This window comes from Eretmochelys imbricata, chromosome 8 (assembly GCF_965152235.1).
Source record: "Eretmochelys imbricata isolate rEreImb1 chromosome 8, rEreImb1.hap1, whole genome shotgun sequence".
Classification (NCBI taxonomy): domain Eukaryota; kingdom Metazoa; phylum Chordata; order Testudines; family Cheloniidae; genus Eretmochelys; species Eretmochelys imbricata.
In genome coordinates this window covers 69,063,385-69,089,562 of record NC_135579.1, presented here as the reverse complement: position 1 = coordinate 69,089,562, position 26,178 = coordinate 69,063,385, and the positions used below count along the sequence as shown (strand labels likewise).

Sequence of the window (26,178 nt, the reverse complement as noted above, 5' to 3'; positions counted from 1 at the left end):
TTCACGTGGCTGGGAGAAACGGGGGAGGAGGGGGAACGCGGCGCGCTCAGGGGAGGAGGCGGGGCTGGAGCGGGGATTTGGGGAAGGGGTCTAATGGGGCAGGAAGGGGGCGGAGTTGGGGCGGGGACTTTGGAGAAGAGGTTGGAATGGTGGCAAGGAAGGGGGAGAGTTGGGGTGAGGCCAGGGGCGCGGGGGCTGAGCAAATTCTCTCTCCCCCCCCGTGGAGTGTCCTCTTGTTTGAATCTTCAAATATGGTAACCCTAGATACAAATAATATTTATAGATACAAAAATCTGACTAACCTCTCTGACTATAGTGTCTGGCATATCTCGATATATATCTGTTGAAGTCTGCATGCTTCCAAGGGCTCACATCTGTCACAACCCCCATCAAATTCACTTTGTGTTTAATTATCTATTCATATCACGCTCTCCATGTGGTGCCAAGCACTTGAAGTAAAATGGAGCCTGTGTCTTCACAGAATCAGTTAGCTTACCCTCAGTCTTCTGGGGATGAGTCGGAGAGTGAGGCTGTCATGGACCGTGTAGCTTGGGCCTAGAACCTGAGGAACTCTGTGTTTTTGTTTGGATCTGGTGGTTGCTGTCTGTAGTGAGGTCATGTTGGACCAGTAAATTGTATATGCTCCCATCAGGTGCTGGAACTGCTCCACCTGGACATTTTTTTCCCCCACTCAGCCAGTGGATGTAGCCTGCTTCTGTATCAGGATCCACTGATGGAGTTCTGCTCCAAATTATGTACCCTCAGAAAGAGCAAAATAACTTAATATTTTTAACAGGTGAATACATGATACCAGTCCAAAGAGGTACTGCAAATTAATGTGGCAAAAAAATCTTGATCTTCTGAGAATATATACAAGATATTGGGAGTGCACTGAAATTTATGCATGACTTTGATGTTTGCATGCAACACGAAAAACAGAAAGCTTTCAAAGCCATTTGGAACTCAGTTTTTTAATCTTGCGATGTTGAAATTGGAACGAAATGTTCCTGGGTAGTAAATGATAAGTTAGCCCTGATCCAAGGGTAATAAATGTACACGGTGATGCACATTCCTTGACTGATTAAACTAGGACATTTTTGTCCACTTTGAAATAGCGCAGAAAATATTTGAAATTTAAAAAAGAATGAAAGGGAAATAATGAATTCTGACAAATGTCAAATAAATTTACTCAAAAGGCTGGAGAGGTAGAAATCTGTTCCTTCTTGCCAGAGTTTTGCCTTTTCATGTTGGTGTTTAAAAAGCCTCATGCTTGGATCCCTCTCTTGTTATGCCCTAACTCTTTTCAGAACAAAAACAAAAAACTCCACCCTTTTTTGTCTTCTGTACTCATGCCTCCCACACAGGTAGGTATATACTTCATATATACTTTTTTGGGGAAAAGGGAAATTCCAGATTACAATGTCCCAATCTTGCTTGTGGCACCTTAGAGACTAACCAGTTTATTTGAGCATAAGCTTTCGTGAGTTACAGCTCACTTCATCGGATGCATACTGTGGAAAGTACAGAAGATCTTTTTTACACAAACCATGAAAAAATGGGTGTTTACCACTACAAAAGGTTTTCTCCCCCCCACCCCACTCTCCTGCTGGTAATAGCTTATCTAAAGTGATCACTCTCCTTACAATGTGTATGATAATCAAGGTGGGCCATTTCCAGCACAAACCCAGGGTTTAACAAGAACGTCTGGGGGGAGCGGGGTAGGAAAAAATAAGGGGACATAGGTTACCTTGCATAATGACTTAGCCACTCCCAGTCTCTATTCAAGCCTAAGTTAATTGTATCCAATTTGCAAATGAATTCCAATTCAACAGTCTCTCGCTGGAGTCTGGTTTTGAAGTTTTTCCGTTGTAATATCACAACTTTCATGTCTGTAATCGTGTGACCAGAGAGATTGAAGTGTTCTCCGACTGGTTTATGAATGTTATAATTCTTGACATCTGATTTGTGTCCATTTAGTCTTTTACGTAGAGACTGTCCAGTTTGACCAATGTACATGGCAGAGGAGCATTGCTGGCACATGATGGCATATATCACATTGGTGGATGTGCAGGTGAACGAGCCTCTGATAGTGTGGCTGATGTTATTAGGCCCTGTGATGGTGTCCCCTGAATAGATATGTGGGCACAGTTGGCAACGGGCGTTGTTGCAAGGATAGGTTCCTGGGTCAGTGGTTCTGTTGTGTGGTATTTGGTTGCTGGTGAGTATTTGCTTCAGGTTGGGGGGCTGTCTGTAGGCAAGGACTGGCCTGTCTCCCAAGATTTGTGAGAGTGTTGGGTCATCCTTCAGGATAGGTTGTAGATCCTTAATAATGCATTGGAGGGGTTTTAGTTGGGGGCTGAAGGTGACGGCTAGTGGCGTTCTGTTATTTTCTTTGTTAGGCCTGTCCTGTAGTAGGTGACTTCTGGGAACTCTTCTGGCTCTATCGATCTGTTTCTTCACTTCCGCAGGTGGGTATTGTAGTTGAATTGGAATTCATTTGCAAACTGGATACAATTAACTTAGGCTTGAATAGAGACTGGGAGTGGCTAAGTCATTATGCAAGGTAACCTATGTCCCCTTATTTTTTCCTACCCTTTCCCCAGACATTCTTGTTAAACCCTGGATTTGTGCTGGAAATGGCCCACCTTGATTATCATACACATTGTAAGGAGAGTGATCACTTTAGATAAGCTATTACCAACAGGAGAGTGGGTTTGTGGTGGGGGTGGGGAGAAAACCTGGATTTGTGCTGGAAATGGCCCATCTTGATTATCATACACATTGTAAGGAGAGTGATCACTTTAGATAAGCTATTACCAGCAGGAGAGTGGGGTGGGGGGAGAGAAAACCTTTCGTAGTGGTAAACACCCATGTTTTCATGGTTTGTGTGTATAAAAAGACCTTCTGTACTTTCCACAGTATGCATCCGATGAAGTGAGCTGTAGCTCACGAAAGCTTATGCTCAAATAAATTGGTTAGTCTCTAAGGTGCCACAAGTACTCCTTTTCTTTTTGCGAATACAGACTAACATGGCTGCTATTCTGAAACCTGTCATTATGCAAGGCACTGCATTTAGCCGTATGGAGTGGAAATCTATCAACTGCATGAAAAAACTTGTATAGATACAGACAGACATCATCTTCCTTTCCAAATGCAAACAGATGGACATCGTACCAAAAGGACTGAAAGTAAAAAATCCATTACAATCTACATACCACACAGACTATGCTGACAGCTTGTGCCACACGCTCTCAAAGAAACTGCGGAACCACCTGATCAACATCCTCTACAGCAAACAGAGAAAGATAAAGAATGAGCTCTCAAAAATGGATACTCTCATAAAAAAACAACCTTCCACACAAACTTCCTTGTGGCTGGACTTTACTAAAACTAGACAAGCCATTTACAACACACACTTTGCTTCTCTACAAAAGAAAAAGGACACTAAACTTTCTAAACTACTACATGCCACAAGGGGCCACAGCAATGGTTCCCTCAACCCACCCAGCAATATTGTTAACCTATCCAACTATACTCTTAGCCCAGCAGAAGCAGCTGTCCTATCTCGGAGCCTCTCCTTCTGCCCCTCCACCCACACGAACATGATACAGTTCTGTGGTGACCTAGAATCCTATTTTCGACGTCTCCAACTCAAGGAATATTTCCAACACACCTTTGAACAACATACTAATCCACAGAGACCTCCCTACCAACACTACAAAAAGAAGGATTCTAGGTGGACTCCTCCTGAAGGTCGAGACAGCAGACTGGACTTCTACATAGAGTGCTTCCGCCGACGTGCACGGGATGAAATTGTGGAAAACCAGCATCACTTGCCCCACAACCTCAGCCGTGCAGAACACAATGCCATCCACAGCCTCAGAAACAACTCTGACATCATAATCAAAAAAGCTGACAAAGGAGGTGCTGTTGTCATCATGAATAGGTCAGAATATGAACAAGAAGCTGCTCGGCAGCTCTCCAACACCACTTTCTACAAGCCATTACCCTCTGATCCCACTGAGAGTTACCAAAAGAAACTACAGCATTTGCTCAAGAAACTCCCTGAAAAAGCACAAGATCAAATCCGCACAGGCACACCCCTGGAACCCCGACCTGGGATATTCTATCTACTACCCAAGACCCATAAACCTGGAAATCCTGGGCACCCCATCATCTCAGGCATTGGCACCCTGACAGCAGGATTGTCTGGCTATGTAGACTCCCTCCTCAGGCCCTACGCTACCAGCACTCCCAGCTACCTTCCAGACACCACTGACTTTCTGAGGAAACTACAATCCATCAGTGATCTTCCTGATAACACCATCCTGGCCACTATGGATGTAGAAGCCCTCTTCACCAACATTCCACACAAAGATGGACTACAAGCCGTCAAGAACACTATCCCCGATAATGTCACGGCTAACCTAGTGGCTGAACTTTGTGACTTTGTCCTTATCCATAACTATTTTACATTTGGGGACAATGTATACCTTCAAATCAGCGGCACTGCTATGGGTACCCGCATGGCCCCACAGTATGCCAACATTTTTATGGCTGACTTAGAACAACGCTTCCTCAGCTCTCGACCCCTAACGCCCCTACTCTACTTGCACTATATTGATGACATCTTCATCATCTGGACCCATGGAAAAGAAGCCCATGAGAAATTCCACAACAATTTCTATCCCACCATCAACCTCAGCCTGGTCCAGTCCACACAAGAGATCCACTTCCTGGACACTACAGTGCTAATAAACGATGGTCACATAAACACCACCCTATACCGGAAACCTACTGACCGCTATTCCTATCTACATGCCTCCAGCTTTCACCGTGACCACACCACACGATCCATCGTCTACAGCCAAGCTCTGCGATACAACCGCATTTGCTCCAACCCCTCAGACAGAGACAAACACCTACAAGATCTCTATCAAGCATTCTTACAACTACAGTACCCACCTGCAGAAGTGAAGAAACAGGTGCATTTTGATCATGTGGTTAGTATCTGAACTAAGTACATAAATGAGACATACACAATGTGGTGATTTTCTGTCTTGAATAGGACGTCAAGGGATATTGGAGTTACTCGGAAACATGTTTGATACTCTTGAACAAGAAGAATTTATTTGAATTTAAAACTGTGCCAATACTATTCCTAAACACTATAGGAAAGATTATCTCTTATACCGGAGTTCTGCTCAGTGCAACAGAGACGGGACCCTCAGAGAGCCAGTTACAACTCCGTGATTCTTAGAGCTGACCCTGGCAGGATTTAGAGCTGTTGCCATGCAGCTCTAAATTGCACCACTGGTGGTGCATTTCCCATTCCTACTGCCTTTCTTCCTAAACTGGAGCTGGGAAAGGGGGACAGAGGCAGTGCTTAGTTTGTAATGAAAGAGGTGCTGGGTCTCAAGCAATTTTTTTTTATATTGATAACTGATGCAGCAAGCCCAGAGGTGCTGGGACTTTGAACTGGCAAACCTAGAGCTGTCAGCCCTGGTACAAATTAAGAACTGGACAGAGGAGCAGTCTCAGCTGTGGCACAGTTCTACTCAGGAATTTGAAGCTAGATTATGGCTCCTTTATCACCATCTGATTGGTGCAACAGGCCCATGCTACAGAGAATTTGGCATTATACATTACAACTATGAAAGAGAACGTTTCTTGAATAGAAAATGTAACTCCTTTTGCCACTAGGCAACTTAGCATCAATTCAAAATTGTGAATTTATCATCAGGAAATAACACCTCAACCAGACAACTGAATGAATGTTTTTAAAATCTAAAAGCACTATGCATTATGCCCATGAAGAAATGCTTTCATCTTAAGTGCATCAACATGAATATTAACTCAAACTTCATTTTCACTGTTCATGAAAACTTATGTTCACTTCACCTCCAAATTGGCCAGTTATTTTCACTGTGAACTTGCTTTCAGTGTTTAGAATTTGTTTGCAAATAGCTGCTTGGGATGGCATTGGTACTAGATGGGGGCAATCTTCAAATTGCTTCAAAATTTCTTGTACAGTTTAAAAATTTGCAAAAATATCAGTTTTTTTTAAACTTTGTTAAAATGGTCATATTTAGTTTCTTTTTTATTTCTTTAACAGTAAAGCTCTGAAGTCTCTGATGAAATCAGACCTATTTGACTGGTTCCTAGCCCACCAAAGAAAGAGAAAAAAATGTGCATCTACATGAGTGGCTTTCAAGTGTTTTCACTTTCACTTCACTTTAGTCTCAAAGTTACCTATATTCCACACAAATATTGTGGCTTCTCACTTCTTGTTAAATTCTTTAAAACAGAAAGTCATGAAAATTCTGGTTAGAGAAACAGCATTTACACTCAAGGAAGGAATTCCACAACTTCAAGTTTCCTTCATAAATAACTTTTGGCTTCCTTTATCTTGGATCTATCACACCTTTGGGCCTTTGCAGCTTGTGAGGCATAGTTTGATACAATACCACATTTCATTTGATTTGTTCTATCCATTTCATTCATAACTGCTGAGTTGAGTGACCTATTTAACTTTTAAACTCTGTTCTCTCCTCTCCAGCATCTCAGAAAAACAAACTTTTTAGAAATAGATGCTTCTTAAGTAAAGAACTTTGAAAGTGACACACACAATCACAGCCAGCTAGGTGCTGTCAAAATCTGTACTGGTCTGCAACTATGAAGTTTATCAAGCCTCCCATGTCTGAAGCAGACAAAGTTTTGAAACTTAGTTTAATTTAGGAAATGTTTGATGAAGACCTATTGGAAAACTGGTGGATCTCAGGATTCAGGAAATGGTAGGGTGGAAGCCAGGACAGTAAAACTCACACCAGTCCATGTGCCCCCCCACTCCGCTCCCATTTAGCATCCCCCGATGAAAAATGTCCAACAAGGGGTGAAAGCCTCATCTCATTAATTCTAAGTTGTCCAAAGTAACAAAAGTCCAACTCCAATCTGTTGAAATAAAATTGTTTCTAAAAGTCAGCAAAAGTTGGAGACAAATAGACTGGTACAAACTGGATTGATTAAGTTAGAAGAACTATAATAAGGGGCCTATCCAGGTAAAGTCATGGGTTGGCACGGCAATGACTGAAATGGGAGGAAATATTTATAGCTGAAATCACAGACATGTGTTTTGCTCGGTTAATGTTAATCTGATCCCCTTCTGTACATTGTTAATATGGGCATCACAGAATGCGAGGGGAGGGAGAGGGAGGAGTGGGACAAATAGAGTGGAACGAGTGACCTTTACTATCCCTAGGTTGAAGGGAGAAATGAAAGAAGAGGAAAGTGAAATTATCTGAATACAATGTTACAATATTACTGCACTGTCTGTGTTTCTATATGACATAATCTCACATGTGTACTGTCAAGCTGATTCTTCATTAAAATGTGTGTTTGGAAGTTCTGCTCCTTCTCTGTTGGTGTCAAAGTATTCACACAGCAAGGGATTGAAAAGCAAATTATTCAAAGTGAACAATGCTGGAAACTCAGCTGCCATAAAGTAAACAGTAAAAATGAACACTGGCAGTCCAACTGCCTCAGAGTAAACATCCTGAGAAGCAAATAATCAGTACATTACTTTTATATCCAAGGTAAAAATAATGTAAACTTTCTCCCCTTTAACTTTTATCTCCTTAGTATGCATTCACCATCTCTGCACGTCTCTGCCCAGTCTCTGGGTTCTTCCTCATCAGGACAATGGCAAGTGCAATTAGAAGGGGAAAGGTGTGGGACAGCGGACCAGTACAAGTGATGACGGTCTTAACATTTTTTTAGTATGTGGTAGCACTGGAAGATGCGAACTTGCTTGAGATCCCTAAGTGGAAGAGAGAACAGTTGTTCTAGGCTTCTGGGAGAAAATCATCCATTGGTGTCATGGAACTGTTTTGTTGTCTGGTGACTGAGGAGCAGATTAGTGACTGGAATTAATGAGCTACATGGGATGAATTTGGGAAGTTTGCTCTGCCTAGAAACCTGATAGACCAATTCAAGTTTCTCCTAAATGAAAAGTTTTCCTGCACCATGAGCTAGGAACAAACTAAAATTCAGGCCAACATAAACAGGATACTGAAGTAGGATGCAGAGACATAAAACCATCACAAATGTGCCTTTGCAACACCTCCCTCCCTTCCACTCACAGCAGCTGGATGCCGGACCTGTATTTCCAAGAGACTTTGAAAGTGGGAATACTCCAGACTTAATATTGCTACAGGCCATGCACTGGACTTATTTCCTAGGCCTCGATTATCTTCAAAGTTCTGGCTGCCTCTGAAAATGCTGTAATGCTATTGCCATGGTGAGAAAAAGTAAGTAAGTAAAGGTCATTTATCCATGTTTGAACACAGACACTAACATAGCAGAATTTTCTGAAGCCTTCTGGAGCCATCACCAGCGTTGCAAATTCAGCAGCTGACCTCCCAGTGATTTGTGACATACCATCTACCCATACCTGCACATGTCGTCCCTACAAAAATGACCTGCCATCATTCCTTCCATGATAACTTTTTTGGGGATTATTTCCACCTCTATGCCTGATGTGCCCAAGGAGTGTGTGGAAAAGCACGCTGCTACATATGTACTCTTCAACTATGTTTGCTTTTGCAGGCAATACTTGGTTGGTACTAATGTCTGCTTTGCACACATGCAGACACTGATGTGCGTGGTGCACACTGATGATTCCCCCGGTTGGAATCCATCTTGGATCACTTGTGTCCCGTGGGGAGAACCTCAGGAGTTCGGTTAGCCTAAGTAGGAGACTCAGCTAGGGACAGGGTTCAACGTTCTTCACAGTCTGCGCAACACAGCCAGGCTGATCTAATTCGTCAGAGCCAAGCAGCCAGCAGGCGGCGCGGAGGGCGTGTCTACACAGGGCAACTGATAACTGTGCGGAGCAAAGCTGCCCCAGAACAGCTCCATGTGGACGCGTTCTGAAAGCGAAGTGACTTCGGACCCACGTGTACTGCGCAGCGCGGCACCGCGCCCGCAGGGGGAGTCAGCGAGCCAGCCACAGCCGCGATTCGCCAGGCTGGGAACACGGGAGCGAAGCCCCTGAACCCCTGCAGCCCCGCCCAGGCTCCGCCCCGTGCCCGCCTCCCAAGGGACCGCCCCCTCGTCAGCCGAGCGAGAGCAGCCTGGGCGCGCGCCGGAACAACCCGGAAGCGCAGAGACTCTCGGGAGGTTTGTACTCCCCGCCCCTCACCCCCGGCGTTCTCGCGAGGGTTGTAGCTGCCGTTGCCGGGTGTCGCGGCCGGGCTGGCACGGCCTTTCCGACCCTGGATCTCACACCCCCGCCCCGCGGCATGGCGGCCCCTGGCGGCTCTGAGGAGGACAAGGCGGCGGCAGGGGGAGGGCCCCCGTCCGTGGGGCGGCGGCGGCGGAGCCGGACGCTGCTGGTGCGGCACCTGCCTGCCGACCTGACGGCCGCGGAGAAGGAGGATCTGCTGAGGCACTTCGGGGCCGCGTCCGTGCGGGTCCTGTCCGACCAGGGGCGGCTGGTAGGGAGCGGCCTGGCGGGCGGGAGGGGAGGGGAGGGGGGGGGGGTCGCGTCCGGTGGGGTTCCCGAGGGAGGGTGACCCTGTAGCGTCTGATACGGGCGGGGCAGGTTGTGAGGTTACCCCCAGCCCCTCCCCCTCCTCCAGCGCTCGGGTGGCGCCACTTGCGAGAGGAGGCTCCACCTCTCTCGTCGTTCCCCTGAAGCCTCGGCCCCCGATGGGGTGGGGAAGGGCCGTCTCCGGTCTGGCGAGAGGACAAGAGCCTCGGCATCCCCACCCCCGCAAGGGAGCCGGGGCGGGGTGCCTGACCCGCGGGGGGAACTGGCCCCTCCTTCCCCTTTCTTGTAGCCAGAGACGCGTTTGTTCTTGTCCGGCCGCCTCGGCGCCGCTCCGTAATAACTGTGTTTGAGGCGGAACCTCCCGGCTATTGGCAACTGTTTGCTGCAGAATTAGATCTGTATGGGGTTCGGCGGCGCTGGGGCTAGCGACCCAGGTACCAGTCCCTGCATATGTAATTTGGACAGCGAGCAACAGCTCCCTTGGTAGAGCAGGGGTTTGAACCTGCGTCTCCCACAGTGCAGCGGAGCACCCTCCCTAATCGCCACTTTCGCCAGGTTATTCTCGGGCATCCTCCCACCTCTCCATCCTGGACCCAACTAAAGTTTTGTTGAAACTGTTACTTTCCCATAAAACTTCAAAACATGTTGAAAAATTCCCGACTGGCTCTCTCACAGAGCTTAGTTGATTTCAGTGGGCCTCCAGGTAGATGCAGGGGTCTGTCCACATAGAGCTTATTTCAGGATCGAGCTTTTGTTGTGACAATGATAAATGGATGACAGAAGATTGGATTCAACCCTAAATAATACACCAAAATTATGCAATATGATTCCCATGCCCAATATTATTATGAAAGCATTCTGAAAATAACCACACAAATTCAGTTTTTATTGATGTATAGTGGGGTTAGCCTTCAGGGTTATAGGAGTAAAAACAGAGATTCCAGTTTGGGGTTAAAAGTTGTCAAACCCCATTGAACCAGAAATCTGAGAATGGCCTTTATATTAAATAAAGGTATTTCAAACACTAACTTAATTTTTGTCACTACAAAATCCTATTATAATGGTGCAAGTGGATGCTTCACATCTCCCAGACATCCAAGATGTGTGGACTGTTGGTTAGCCAAATTGTTTTTAAAAAACTGCAAGATGATTTAAAAGCCTGAACTAGTGCACTTAATTTATGTTGGACAGTTCCACAATAGAGGGGCTCAATCCGGGATGTAGTAAATGCCCTATTATATGCTTGGTCTGTCATCTTGAAATGTAAATTTTCTTTATTATCTTCTGTTAGATCCTTAATGCTTTTTCACTATAACAGACTATAATGTTTAAACCTCAGTCTAAAATTCAATTACTGGAGCTACTTGGGAAAATAAAGTTAAGTATGTGTTTTTAGTGTTCGCAGGATCTTTGTAAAAAGATGGAAAACAAATGCCAAAATAAACCATAGTAAAATTTGGTTCCAGTATATACGTATAAAATTATGCCAACTAATACAACTTTAGGCTGAAGTCTAAACTATTAATTAAATGATAGTTTGTTTCAGATTTGAAATCTGAGGCAGTACTTTGGAACAAGTGGCTCGTACTTAGGAAAAAGAGGTAAATCATCTATGCTAGAAAATAAGCAGAAAAATCTTCCAAATTTCAGAACATAGCATTAGGTGTGATGTTGCCTTTGTAACAGGAAAGTAGTGTTCGTAAGAATTACTTTGATGAAGATGTTCCACCACTTGGCACTGTTGACTTGGATTTTATTCACTAGAAAAGCCTATATCATAAAATATGTCTAATATACAATTATGATGAGTTAGAGATGATATACTCATGTGAAAATCAGGGCTTGATAAACATCCCCAATATCTGCTTGGCCACAAACTAAGCATGCTTTAATTTTACATTGGCAAATCTTCACTTCTTCCCCACAACCCTTTACCTCTTTGCAGAGCTCCATTGCCTTCATGGACACAGAGCTGACTGTTTTCCTCCCTCTTGTTCCTTTTTGTGAGCCATGTACTCCCTGGTCATCCATCTCTTGTCCTAAACATACATTTAGTAGACTAAAAACCAGAAACCTTGAAACCTGCAAATAATTCATTAACTTTGAAATTTTCATTTATAATTTAAAATCTAATTTAAATGTAATTTCTAGTGCTAAATCTTTGGGAAAAAACTGTGGTCCAAAAGTTTGTTTATATGTCTGAGATCTCTCATACTCTGATCTAAAAAAAACTATAACAGACAAATAATTGTTTGTTTTCCAGAAACATACAGCTTTTGCTACTTTCCCCAATGAAAATTCAGCTGGAAAGGTTTGTATTGGGCTCTTCATTAAATATTTTAGCAAATGGTTTCCAGCTAACTTTTAACATTTCCTGGATCTCCCAAAATTGGGAGTTTGGGAAAAAGATGCAAAACAAATGCCAAAATAAAGTAGAGTAAAACTTCTTTCAAGTATATGCATGCTATTCAGACTAAAACAAACACTGTTATATCACAGGTATGGTTATAGCAAACATAAAAGTGTGTGTGCAACTACAACTGAACGTTTGCTAGAACATCTGCTAAAGGACTTCACAGGTGGTGAAGCGTGCACATTCAGGACTGCACCCTGAAAAAATCTTTGTCCTATTTTGATAAGAGCGGGAATGTTGCCATGTTGATAGGCACCTTGTAAACAAGGTAGAGAGATAATAATAGTGTTATATAGCCCTTCTTGTTGGCAGATCTCATATTCCACCGAAAAGGAGGTAATATTCATTATGTCCATTTTACAGTTGGGAAAACTGAGGCACAGATGGGTGAAGTGATTTGCTCAGTGTCACCCAGCTGACCAGTGGAAGAGCTAGAGATAGAACCCAGCTCTTCTGAATCCAGTTTTAGGCCACGCTGCATACTATAATTTTCAAGAAAGCGGTGTTGAATGTGTCATTTGAATAGTGACTTGGCTTCAACTGGCTCTGCTGTTCTTTATTAACATGCCACAAATGTGACAAAAATGTTAGTTATCAACTCTAGTTGCTCAGCAGAATACAGGCTCGCTGACTTGCCTGAGCTTCATAAATTCACAGTTCAGGAATCTTGGTTCTAGAGCATTGTTTTGTATGCAATGAGATTTGAACCATGCTATCTACAACCAGTACAATACAATAGAGTATGTAGAGGCCTCCGTATTTTCCTGAGTTGATATGGTTAGAATCCTATAAGGTGAGTGAGTAGTTTACAATTATTAATATTCAACTTCTGCTATTGTGTTGACTAGCTTGGTTAAAAGTTCCTCGGTCTTCCCTGGACAGTTTTTGATCCATGACAATACTTTCCCTCTCACTACATGACTATTTAGATTCTTTAGTAGCCTCTTGGGAAGAAGTTTCTCAGCCTACGTCTACACTGCAACTTAAAGCCAGGATTAGTGGGACTTGAGTCCACTAAGCTGTGTTGGGTGCACTGTTCTTGAGTGTCTACATTGTATTTTAACCCTAGGTTAAGACTTTTATAACCCAGGTTCAAACCTAGGACTCTGGCATCCACAGTGCAGGGCACAGACCCGAGTCAAAGTAACCATATCCCAGAGTCCCTAGTGGTGTCCCTTCTCCCCCACAAGATATGGCTGCTCTAGCGCTCTAACCATGATGCACTGTGGGAAAACTTTACTGCCTGCCCTGCACGCAACCAGCTCGCTGTGCAAAAGGTTTGATTGGATTGCGCTCCATTGCAAACCGAGAAGGTTCTCTGGTAGTGTGCCTGCAGATCAGTGATCAGAAGAAAATGGGTGAATGCTGATCTGATCTGCTGCCATTTGCAAAGGGTGGGTGGCTTCCATTTTTAATAGAGTGGATTGTAGACGGTTGGGATAGAAAGGACTAAGGAAGTTGTCCCATGGAATTTTGGGATACTTTCATCTGACTCCTGGGACCTAAGTCAATGGGGCTGTATCTGCGCTGCAAAGCAATAGGGCTTGGGCCCTGGGTCTCTCCTTAAGTCGAGCTCGGACCCTCCACCCGGTGGTGTCCTGGGACCCTGGGTCTGAGCCCTGGGCAGTGTTCCCTCTAATTTTTTACATCCATGTGCAGAATGAATTTTGTTATGTGCACCAATATGGAGTGATGTGTGACACATAACATTCATGTGGTGGAGGTGGGGCCAAGGGGTTGGGAGTGGGAGGGGGCTCAGGTCTGGGGCAGAGGGTTGGCATGCAGTGGGGGGTGAGGGCTCTGGCTGGGGCTGCAGGCTCTGGGGTGGTGCCAGAAATGAGGGGTTCGGAGTACAGGGGGCCTCAGGGCTGGGGCAGAGGGTTGGGATGCAGGGGGGTGCAGGCTCTGGGGTGGGGCCAGGGATGAGGGGTTTGGAGTGCAGGCTGCCCCAAGGCTGCGGTGGGGAGAGAGGACTCTCCCCCCCAACCCTCTCTCGCTGCAGCAGCTCAGGGCTGGGGAAGGGGTGCCTCTCCCCAGCCGGAGCAGTTTCGGCTGGGCTGGGCCAAGGGAGGGGCTCTTCTCCCTAGCAGCTCCGTCGGACCTGGGCCAAGAGAGGGGCTCCTCTACCCTGGCTGCCGCAAGTCTAGGGCATCTCTCCCCGCCGCAGCCCTGGGCCCCTGCTTGGCCGCACAGCTTAGACGGAACTTAGGCCCTGGGTTAGTGCAATTTCAGTGTAGACGCAAAGGGGGTTAGGCCTGAGCCTGGCCTCAAGCATGGGCTTGTGTTGCAGTGTAGACATACATACCCTCAAAGGCCTCTTGAAAGTTTACAAACATTATGGCAACTGGTTTTGTTTCATTCATTGCTTTGTTGACATATTCAAAGACTTCTAATAATTGGTGAGAGCTGATTTACCTTTGCAGAAACTGTACTGGTTAGACCCATCATATCATGATTTTTCCAGGTATTCTACCAGTCTATTTTTAATCATTGTTCTATTAATAAATATAGAATATTTAAGTTCTACATGGAGAGCAACAGATTAGCTGAATAGATTTTGGTTTAATAATTAAATTTTGCTTTCTAATTTGAAGGATATCTGAGTATGTTGCTAATATTGATACAGGAGTCATTTTTCCTATACAATATCAACATTTTTCAAAAATAATTTGCTATAACCAAAGAGGCTTGATCTTCGTAAGCTAAAAATAAAACATGTAATCACTAAATCTTTGACTGTTGACAGCCTTGACTTAGCACTTCAGAAAATTAATACAAGTTAATGTCTTTCCCTTTCCAAAACCAACTTCCACCCAGGTTGGCAAGTGTTATGGTAGGATTCTGCCTGTTCTATTGTATATAGTAGAAGTTTAGGTGAAAATCAGGTTATATAATAAAATGGCAAGGGGCAGTATGTTAGGAAGAAAAATTGAGCCTTGAAAAATGATGAAAATATTATTTTTATTGGAATGTATTTAAATATTTATATTTATTAACTTAACTGAGTCTTCATATTCTTTTTTGCTATTGTGGTTATTTTAAGGCATTGTCAAGACTACATCAGCTGAGACTTTTAGGCCACACTTTAGTTGTTGAATTTGCAAGGGAGCAAGACAGTGTTCATGTTCTTAGCCAACCTTCACTCTCAGAGAAAAATAAAAGGTATGTATGTGCATAATAGCTTGTTTCCGTGTTTAGAGTTTTTTATAACTTTGACCATAACAATAAGAAAAAACATTTTTAAAATGTGTTCACAATATCTTAATTGTCATTTATTTTCAGTCAAAAAATAAAACATGTCCATTTAAAAACATTAACATATTTGAATTCAGTTTCTACAGTAAGAACAATAATGGATCTCTAGACTGAGGGCCCAAATCCTGCCCACATTACTGACTTCAGGTCCAGTTGTGCCACCATTATATAGAATAGTACCCTAATCCCGCATTTCCCAAATGGTTGGTCTTGACTCACCAGTTGCTCATGGAAAGATTGTAGATGGGTCACAGGTCTGGTGCAGAGGGCAATCCATGAAGGAGAGGGATGGTTGGAGAGTGAGCCTGCCCTGCACTCACCCCACAGTGGTGGCTCCTGGGGATGGGCCAGCTTCCTGCTTTGGGCATTGTGACGTGGTATATAAGGTCACAGTACCACTCAGGAGTGGAAAGCTGGGCCCCTTCTCCACCTCACCCAGCGCTCCCATGGGTTGTTGGCGACTGAGGAAAAAGTTTAGGAACCACTGCCCTAATTGATGTGTAGTCCCACTGGTTTCCACTTGCAGAGTAAGTCTCCAGTCCTTCAGTGATCTCCACATGTGCTATCCACTGTTCCCACACAAGACCCATATGTTAGGGATGGAATATCTTTCACTTATCGTAGCTCATGGGCTACAATTCTCTGTGGGTCTGTAACAGAGCACATAGCAGTGTGGGGAGGTTTTCTGAGCCCTTTTCCACTGTGAATCTGACTGTACTAGCCTCAGTCCTGTGAGGAACTCCTGCGCAAGTGCACAGTTCCCTTTCATGGAGCTCCTTGCAGGCTTGGGCCTTAGTGATTAATTCATATTATCAAATTACTTTTAAAATTTTCAATACAATACAAAAATGTGTGATTATTCTTCAAAATAGCCCCATTCATTCTAAATCTGTAGGTATATAACCAAGGAGTGTGATAGTTTGGGTCTCATTTTATAATCTTTCATAAAATACTTCATTTCCAAAGACACATAAGGGGATCAAGTAAAAGAATGAAAGACTTAAAAATTCTAAATTTTTGATTTCAGGTCACAAGATATAATTTTGGATTTTTAAATCAGAATAGATCTGACTACCTGGTTGCCTGATTACTTGCATTATACAAAATATAAAAAGCTTTTATCTGTCAAATTTGTGTTTACATATAATTAAAATCAACCGCAGAATAAAATAAACTTTTGACTTGTACACACAAAAGAAGAGAAATTGAAATAAATCTGAAATATTTCTCAAATCATAATGTTATACTTTGGTATTGTACAAACCTCCAAGCACTAGGTAATATGACATTGTTGCATTTAACTCTGAATTTATTTGGTTTTTTTTAAGAGCTCAGGACAAGTCTTAAAGGTCTAGGTGCTATAATTACAGTACTAGCATTGTCTACAAAAGTTGTAAAGGCCAGTAGACTAACCCATTGTATTCTGAAATAAATTATGAATGTTACAAGAGAAACTCTTCTTCTGGGCATTGTGTATTACGTATTTCATGGAGTTTTGCCCAACTTTAATTAATACTAATCTATTTTTCAGGCCAGAAGAACCAGTGGAAGAAGAGAGAGAACGGAAAGAGCCAAGCTGTCCTAAAATAGAGAATGGAATTGCTCCCAGCCATGGGTAAGTACTGATTCTTTGGCTGCTTAACTATTATATTCTTGGCATAGTATAGTTACTGAATTAGCCTCCTATCCTCTAAATACATACTTAATGTTTTAATAATGTAAATATGTGCATATGGGTTAGTAGAGTTGGAGATTTAATGTGGATGTGTAACACAGCTTATTGGTGGGGGTGGGGGGCATGCACTGTAATTGTTACAAACTGAGGAAAGAAAAGTCAAAGTTGTCTAGAGTTTGTTGTGGTTAGCATATTTTAACGTACAGGAATTGCTATACTGGATCTGACTCAAAGCCCAACTATCCTGTTTCAAATAGTGGCCAGCATCAGATGATTCAGAGGAAGGTGTTAAGAACCCTGCAGGAGACAGATGATGGAGTAATCTATTTCCCTCCTTTTGTTAGGTCTCATCCTAGTGGTCAGAGATCAGCTTAAGCCCTGAAACATGAGGCTTAATATCCCTTCCAGTGGGTTTTATTTGTTTTTGTTTTGTATCATTAAGTATGATAACTCTGGACAGGAGATAAGTTCTGAAATTCAAGGTTGAGTTTTGTGCTATACTCTTTTTGGCTGAGATGTCTGCATTTTATGGAGTGCTGTATTCTATTAACCATAGGTGGCTCTGAGGATGTATTTTAAGAGGTATTTCGGAAGTTAAATATTTCTTTAATTTTACCTGTAGGGTTCAAGAAATGTAAGATTATTTGATGTTGCTCCTGGTTTATTAGTTTTTAAAATTTTCTCCAATGTTTATTTTTTCCCAGGCTAACCTTTCCTATAAACTCTTGCCTCAAATATCTATATCCACCGCCTTCAAGTACAATCCTAGCAAATATAGCAAATGCCTTAGCAAGCGTGCCTAAATTTTATGTGCAGGTAAGTGAAGAAGGGGAAAAGTAAAGGAATACAAGTCAAACACCAATATTTTCCTTTTTTTTTTAAAGTAACACATACTATAGTAGCTATTATCCTATAGAATACTGCTGTTACTTTAGTTCCTGTGGATAATTAAGACTTGATTTTCCACTGCTATGAGTTAACATTTTACTATTAAATAAGTTGAGATAAATATAGAGAAGATTTAGTTGGCAAGAAGTGGATGTAATTTCACTAGCATTGAAGACACCACTGGATAATTTCTTTGTACTGTTTTTGACTCTGGTACCCAATACTGTAAACTGGCTCAGAGCAAACCCTTTGTGTTAACTGTACTTAGCCACTGTCAGGTGTCTGGCCTCCATTGCTAACTCATTAGCTACATTTTAATTTTAGTCTTTATTTCTTCATAGTGGAATGTTAACTTCATAAGGTAAGCTTCATATGAGGTTAGCTCTTCAGCTGGTGTAAATTGGCATAGTTCTGACTTCAGGGGAGCTACACCAGTATACACAAGTAGGGATCTCACCCAGGGTACTTAGCTAATTTACAGTACCAATGCTGATGGATTACAATATAAGTGTTAAGTACTTAAAACAAAAATAACAATAAGAGTAACTGTTCTTATTATAGTTGTACTGCGTTTTAACGTATACTTCTATTTGAAAATAATTGCAAAAAGACACCCTCGTAGTGGAGTGGAAATTGAAGATTGCAAATAGCTTATATGCTAGAACCTCAGAGTTACAAACAACAGAGTTACGAACTGACCAGTCAATCACACGCTTTATTTGGAACCGGAAGTACAGAATCAGACAGATGCAGAGACCAAAAAAAAAAAAAGTAAATACAGTACAGTACGGTGTTAGATGTAAAATACTAAAAAAAAGGGAAAGTATCTTTTTTCTTCTACATAGTAAAGTTGCAAAGCTGTATGAAGTCAATGTTCAGTTGTAAACGTTTGAAAGAACAACCATAAAGTTTTGTTCAGAGTTACGAACAACCTCCATTACCAAAGGGTTTGTAACTCTGAGTACTGTACTGATAACAGTAACTCGTCTGTACTGATAACATTTCCACATTTAACAAACACGGCTGTTGTAAAAGTCTGTATATTTTTACCTGTATGATTTACAATTGAGTAGAATACTAAAAAGTCATATTAAAGAGTTAGAAAGTACTGTACCAAAGAACTAGTTTGTTTATAAAGAGAATTGTTACTTAATTTTTATTTCAGGTGCTGCACCTTATGAATAAAATGAATCTACCCCCACCGTTTGGACCAGTTACTGCTCGACCACCCATGGTAAGAAATTTTGTATATTACGTTTAATATGTGTGCCTTGTCCTAGGAGGTTCATCGGTTTTTGCTGTTGATTAGACACTTGTGCACCTGTTGGATGTGTTGGCATGGGCTCCAAACAGGTGTATGTCTATTTTCTGTTGCAAGGAAAATTGAATTTTCCAACAGTATGAGATGAAAACCAGTGTGTTGTGACCTTTTGGTAATATCTTCAGAATATTTCAAAAATAATGGAGGGCATTAAAATGGAGATTATGGTAGTGCAAACAATATCTTGTAACAGTTATAGGAAACATGAAAATCAATTGAATATCACATGGTTAGTCTATTGCATGAAATGTTCTTTGATTTATGCATTCGTAGAGAGTTCTTATGAGATTCTGACTGCTGATGTGAAAACCGCATAATCACTCACTTTGGCTCTAGGATTTAATGGGGGTGTTATGAAGGGGAAAAAGGGAGGAAGGACCTGAATCTGTGGCCCCAGTTCTCCACTATGTCTGGATACAGGGAGCTAGCACCCTGTCTCCAGCAGATTTTTGAGCTGCGGAGGGCTTACTGTAAGTTATGCCATTGGCAGGATCAGGCATAAGGAAGCTCAGGTCCAATACATCCCACAGCTTGCCCTGGCACATCAGCACCTTCTGCTTTTTCAGGGATTGGGAGGGTAGTTTCTTCAAGAGGTTACATGATGCACAGTAAATTTAGCAGACCAGTGAATTTTCCCTGATATTTTTGAAACTATCCTTTGCATCTTATAGGACAGGATCAAATACTAGGAATGTTATGATCAGGTAAAGATTAGTAACAGTTCAAAAGACTCAGTCTCTCAGTTCTCAGTAGAAGCTGCTCAGCACTTTAATGTTTTCATTTTCATTGACTTCAGCACTTTGTGCAACTGTCCCCACATTTGTTCATCCAAGTGGTTGTAAGCTTTACAGTAAAGTGCATTGGGAATCCTATCAGATTGAGGTTATTTTGGCAGGAAACTGCTCATAATATTCCTACAGTAATTTCATCTCTGTAATGGATAACTAATTCTTCCTTCACCTGTAGGTAAGTATTATCCCTGTTTTACGGAGGGAAGGAGCTTATGGCGTGTTCAAAGTCACAGAGGAGATTCAGCATAATAGCTAAGATTAGAATTTGAGAGCATCTGGCTTCCCATCATATGCTCAGACTATGCTCCTTTCTAGTCTGCAAAACTAAGAACGGAAAAGCAAAACTTCTGGAGAAGCTGGCTGTTTTTCCTTCCTTAGTTTCTGAAGTGCTCTAATTCATCTTTTCTTTCCCTCACCCTTCACTCCCAATTTTAATTTGAAGAATTAAGTATTTTGTTACTATTTTTGAGTTTGAATTGTTTGATGTAAAATCCTCATGAAACTGAATTTGTCAAGAGTGGGTAGATAGATCTCAATAAACATCTTGTTTTGAAAAGCTTCCTTTGCCATCTGCCAGTTTATCACATTTGAGGCTTCTTATTTATGCAGAAGAAATTAAAACGTACATTTTTTTCCAAAATGAGTGTTTAAAGACTTCGATTTTATGTCTTTCATTGATTAGTATGAAGAATATTTATCAGCGCCTGTGCCGCCGCCACCTATCCCACCACTGCCTCCAGAGGAGCCTCCTTTGCCTGAAGAAGAGGAAGATCAGGAATCTAGCAGAGAAGAATCTGAATATGAAAGTGCTGATGAGGAAGAAAAGGAGAGGTTTGTAATTATAATCAGTAACTAATCATGCTTGGGGGCGGGGGGAATGCTGTTCTTGTAGGTCTCAATCCAGCCAAAATCAGCCTCTGTGCCTCCTGGCCCACAGAAGCTCCAATTTTGTGACTGAATAGCCCCAGCTATTCTAATATGTAGGTGGCCTTTCCAGACATAAATTTTAAAGAAGCTGCAGTTCTTAATATTCTCCCTAAGGCTGACAGTACTCCTCTGAAAGTCAGTCAGGGCAAGGATGAACGTGGCCATGTGGCTCAAAAATTAACATGACTAGTTTCTGTACACTTGTACTCTCCCACCTCTTCCAAAATTTCTATTGAATAGGGTAGATCTCTTATCTGTTAGGGGAAAGACAGAAAATCTCATCTATGCTCTGAAATTGATGTTGGCTTTCTACCCACCTGCATGCTGAGCTCTGTTAATTCCCCCCCATATGTGGGGGAATTAACAGAGCTCTATGCTGAATATGATGTAGGAGGTGCAAAGCTCATTTGCATGTGTTCTCCTCTCATTAAGTAGCTGTGCCACTTGCTTTTGATTTTGGATTGGCTATTTTATTTTATGACATTTGTGGAAAGCTGACTTTCTCTAGCCCTCCACCCCACTATTATCCTGCATTGAAGCCGGTGTCAAGGGCTTGCCTGACTTACAAGGCCAGACATTGATTGTGTATTATATGCATTATGCCATGTATTATGTGGGATTAGGCCTTTAGGGCAGTCTTTAAAAATATTTCCCATTGCTAATCTGTTGCCTCCAATTTAAAAGTATCTAAAATTCCTTGAAAGATTGAAGAATTTAACTAAACTTAACTAGAACAAATACTTTAAACATATTTGAGTAAAGATTTCCTTTTATGAGTCATAATATAGTAATGAAACTTCTGTTTCTTGTAAGTTTACCTTTTTTTACTTTGGTGAACGATTTAGGCAGTTTTTATACACTCTTTCCTCATGTCTGAGTACTACTCTAATTTTAATAATCCACGTTCTCATCAATCTAGATGTTCTACAGTAATATTATTTACTGTATAATAAGTAATGTGTAGCTGCATTCTGCTAGTATATCTCAAATGTTTTGTGGGATATAATAGAACAGTTCAACACATTTGCATTTCAGAAGTTCTGGTCAGAAATAAGAAGCTACATTTCTAAAATGGCATCTCTAGATTAAAAACTAAACTGTTTTGGATGTCTTTATTGTGTTTCCAATTTAGAATGACTAAATTGATGGAATTAGCCACTATTCAGCCTAAAAGACCAATATCCACAAAGCAGCGTAGTGTGAGAAAAAAGCAAAAGATAAAAGACTTGCTGAATGCTCCCACATCTGCTCCCCACAGGTATTGTATTATTATTTGTATTTCTGCAGTGCTCATCGTGTTTTGAGTGTAAGGAGTAATCACAAAAAAGTGCCTTGCTCAGGATTTTTTATTTTTCTACCTCAGAACCTTTAATACAGAGGGTCTTACTGCAAGATGAAGTGTTGTAGGTGATCCCTTCCAGTTGTTACTAAAACTTCCCTGAACAGATGACACTTGTATCATGCTCTGAAATCTCCAAGACTTGAGCTTTGCCTGATCTCAAGCCAGTTCCACAGATGTGAACCCTTTATTGAGACTATTGTTCTGGACCCTACCATATCTGTTTTTCTATCAATTTGTTTTATATCAAGTTTGAAATAGACCTGAACAGAACCCCAAGTTGCTCATCTACCCATTCTGGCTAAAGGCTGGAACATGGATCTGAATAGGCTTAGGCCATCTCTAGTAGAAATATGAAAATACAGAAAATAATAATTTTGTTTAAATGCTTTGGCATCTCCAGTTTTATTCCACTGTGTCCCTAAGAAACAGAAGTAATATTTTGATCTCCTGACAATCAACTGTTTTAAAAATGTATTTATACAAGTGTATTCACTTTGCCCTGCACACGTGAAGAAAACTAAATGGCACATTTTTATACTGAGTTAGAATAGCAGAGGACGCTTGTTAATATTTTTGCTTTGTGACTTGTTTAAATAATATGACAGTTCTGCTTTTGCAGAGCTCTAATAGAAAACTGTGAAGGAAAGAAAAAAATCACTTAATTTTCTTGGCTTGTTTGAGGAAAAACTATTCTAGACTTATTTTTGTCCTGGTGATTTAAGAAATTGGTCGTTAAAGATGAGTTGCAAAATATTTTTTCAAAAATTGTGCTGTGCCCTTTTCTGCTTCTTTAAGATAAAAGCCTGGATGTTTTGGAGGGTGGATTGCAGGGGTTATTGTGGTTTAAAATATTTTTTTCTACTTAAACAGTATCAACTAAATTGGTCTAACACCTTCTAAAATTCTAATTCAGATAAGGCAAGTTGTACTTTCGTATGTGCCAAAATAGTGCAATTAATGCCTAGGGGAGAGCCTAAGCTTTAACTTGACAGATTGCTAAAGTACAGCTTGCCCTTTCTTTACTAGAATTGTACATGTCATTAGTTAAAGTGAATTAGCTAACATGATCTGACCTCGCACCTTTAAATCCTGGTTTAGAAATAGCCCTGGAAATATCAGGGGTGTCAAGTCTGCTCTTCCATAGTATTGCTGAAGGGTCCTTGCGGAATCTGAGAGCACGATTAACATGCGCTCATGCACTCTAATTGAAAGGATATTGGTGCTGAATATTTAACAAAGATGTCTTTTACCCAAAATGTTAACTAGTCATTGAAGCCAAATAACAATTTTATACAGTCTGCTTCTCTAATCATTTGCTTAACTTTCATTCTTAGTCATTATGTCATTATATCATTTGTTCTCCACTCATGAGAGAATCTTCCAGCCAAGAGAGGACCTGTTTTCTAATATGAAAGGTTCATAGGCTTTAAGGCTAGAAGGGACCACCATTATCATGTAGTCTGATCTCCTGCACATTGCAGGCCACAGAACCTCACCCATCAACTCCTGTAAAAGGCCCATAATCTCTGACTGAGTTACTGAAGTCCTCAAATCTTGATATCAAGACTTTGAGTTACAGAGAATCCACCATTTACTCTAGATCAAATCAGCTAGTGCATCCAATGCTGCGGAGGAAAGCAAGCTCCCCTCTTTTCCCCCTGGGTATCTGCCAATTTGACTTGGGGAAAAATTGCTTCCCGACCCCAAATATGATGATCTGTTAAACCCTGAGGATGTGGTGACACCCAACAGCTGGACACCTGGGAAAGAATTCTCTGTAATAACTCAGAGCCTCACCCTCTAGAGTCCCATTTCCAGTAGTCATGGATGGGCTATATGTCATTGTTGGCAACTTTATCATAGCATCCCCTCTGTAAACTTATGCTACAATTTAGGTTTCCACCCCCACTCCCCCTGCTTCTCTCTTTGGAAGACTGTTCCAGAACTTCACTCCTTTCATGGTTAGAAGCATTCATCTAGTTTTGAGCCTAAGATTGAAGCTAAGCTTTTTTTAAAAAAATATTTTTTCAATCCTCCTTTATATAGAGACACAAAACAAGCCTAATTTATTTTTCTTGGCATTCAGTCTTTAAGAAAGTGCATTTGGTGGTGCCTCATATTATTCCATTTAATATTTCTCTTAAGACAATTTTCTTTTGTAAGCAAGTCTACTTGTAGTGTAAGGTTATCTCTGGTCTTTGTTTTTGCTGTTTGGCAGCTAAACATGTCTTATCACTGATGAACTACATGTAACCCACAAAAAGTTGTGTAAAGTTTAAAGTTGCTTTGGAAACGGAAAACTACTGTGCTAACGGTAAACAGCATGAAATATAGTTGGAAAAGATGCATATATTTTGTTTGACCATGCCTGTTCCATTGACCATTTAAACTTCAAGTGAAATTGACATATTGTTGTTTTAAACAGTAATCTGCACCCTACACTATCACCTTCGGATGTGTTTGAGCAGCCACAATCTGTAGGTCATAAAAAAATTAAGTTCCAAATTTCTGCAGACATTCCGGACGTTCTTCAGAAAAGCTTAGAGAGAGACCAAAACAATGGTAAGAATGCTTATCCTTAAATTCTTCTGTTAAATAATTTGAAATATTTAAAGATGCAAAGAACAGGCAAGATGACAACATAACATGTGAGTTGAATATTTTTATGTTCTGTGACTTGGAAAAAGACGGCTATGTAAATAGTGCTGGTTTATTTTTATATTTATTTAATGTGAGTTTTCTTTTAAGGAATTCAACCCTAAGGCCTGGTCTACACTTAAATTTTGGGTCAACATAGCTACAATGCTCAGAGATGAAGAGCTGTGCTGACCTAACACCTCGTGTAAACTACCATCTCTTGGGGACATGGTGTTCCTACAGCGATGGAAAAACCTCTTCCATCAGCGTGGCTGCATCTATGCTATGGCATTATGGTGGCATAGCTACAGTGCCATAGCAATGCCACTCTGCTCACCATAGTGTAGCATGTCATTCAGTCACTAAACCTGCTGCCTTAAATCTCACTTTTTTCAGGAATTCTGTCTTTTACAAGACTCTCTGTTCAGTTTCAGTTCAGAATGCAGGATGGGGGTGGGATTGTAAGGCTCTAAGATTGCCTCATCAACACAAGATGTTTTAGTATGCTTGTCTTTTTGAAGCAAATTATGTTTTAATTTTTTTAACAATCTTACAAATTATGTTGAAGACTTCACATGGGGTAAAGAGGCATTTCAAGACACTTGGTGTGTGCTTCAGCTTCTTTTTCAGATCTTTGAAGAGAGCAGCCTTCCTGTAGTTGTCAGTTTCTGTAATGCCCCAATGTGCACTTTGCTCATATTCCCCCACTGTCTTTATAGTACTGAGGCATAAAGATTTCTTATAGCTTTATTACCCAATATTATGAAGTTCCTGTAGATATTCTTATGAAATATAAAATGACAATTTAAAAAACCTTATAAAACAGCGTAATAATAATAAGAGGGAAGAATGGGTCTTGCTGAAAGGTGTTTTCTCCACTAAAGTAAATGCTGGAGCATTATATGAAGCAGACATCTTCTGTCAAAGTAGGAATTAGGACACATTGTTCTTCGTGCATCTGCAAAAGACAAATAATCATTATGTATGTACTAAAATTCCTTTCTATCTTGACTTATATTCAGAACTTAACCTCTCTAAAACTTCAGGATTTTCTGGCTTGCAGTCCATCCCTTTCCCCCTTCTTTTGGAATGTGAATCAGCTCTTACAAACATTGAGTACAATATTGTATTCAACTTTCAGACCTTTATGCAACTGCAGAAGAAATAACTAATGCAGGATTTGGAAAGATCTTCCCAGCTCCCAGCTCTAATGATAAAGAGGACACAGAAGAAGATGATGAAGATGATGATGAAATACCATCAGAATTTGTTTCTAGAAGGGAACTGGAAAAAGGCAAACTTTCTAGAGGAGGTATTTTCTTTAGATTAGATTCTATTTTAACTATTATGTACAAATCAATAATTTAAAAATATTGATA

General features: G+C 41.2%; 1 protein-coding gene across 6 annotated transcripts in view; it reads left to right on the top strand.

Moving 5' to 3' along the window:
- Positions 1-9,198: 9,198 nt before the first annotated feature.
- Positions 9,199-26,178, top strand: part of RNPC3 (RNA binding region (RNP1, RRM) containing 3) — a 38,247-nt gene continuing 21,267 nt past the window's right edge. For all 6 annotated transcript variants that reach the window (XR_013346944.1, XR_013346941.1, XR_013346942.1 and 3 more), the window contains exons 1-10: positions 9,199-9,494; positions 11,814-11,861; positions 15,007-15,125; positions 16,750-16,833; positions 17,598-17,709; positions 18,947-19,015; positions 20,576-20,724; positions 21,953-22,078; positions 24,588-24,724; positions 25,941-26,111. Coding sequence is in view for 2 of the 6 variants with exons in the window: in XM_077825241.1 (XP_077681367.1) it covers positions 9,300-9,494; positions 11,814-11,861; positions 15,007-15,125; positions 16,750-16,833; positions 17,598-17,709; positions 18,947-19,015; positions 20,576-20,724; positions 21,953-22,078; positions 24,588-24,724; positions 25,941-26,111 (1,210 nt within the window). In the remaining 4 variants the exon portion in view is untranslated. The remainder of the gene's footprint in view (positions 9,495-11,813; positions 11,862-15,006; positions 15,126-16,749; positions 16,834-17,597; positions 17,710-18,946; positions 19,016-20,575; positions 20,725-21,952; positions 22,079-24,587; positions 24,725-25,940; positions 26,112-26,178) is intronic.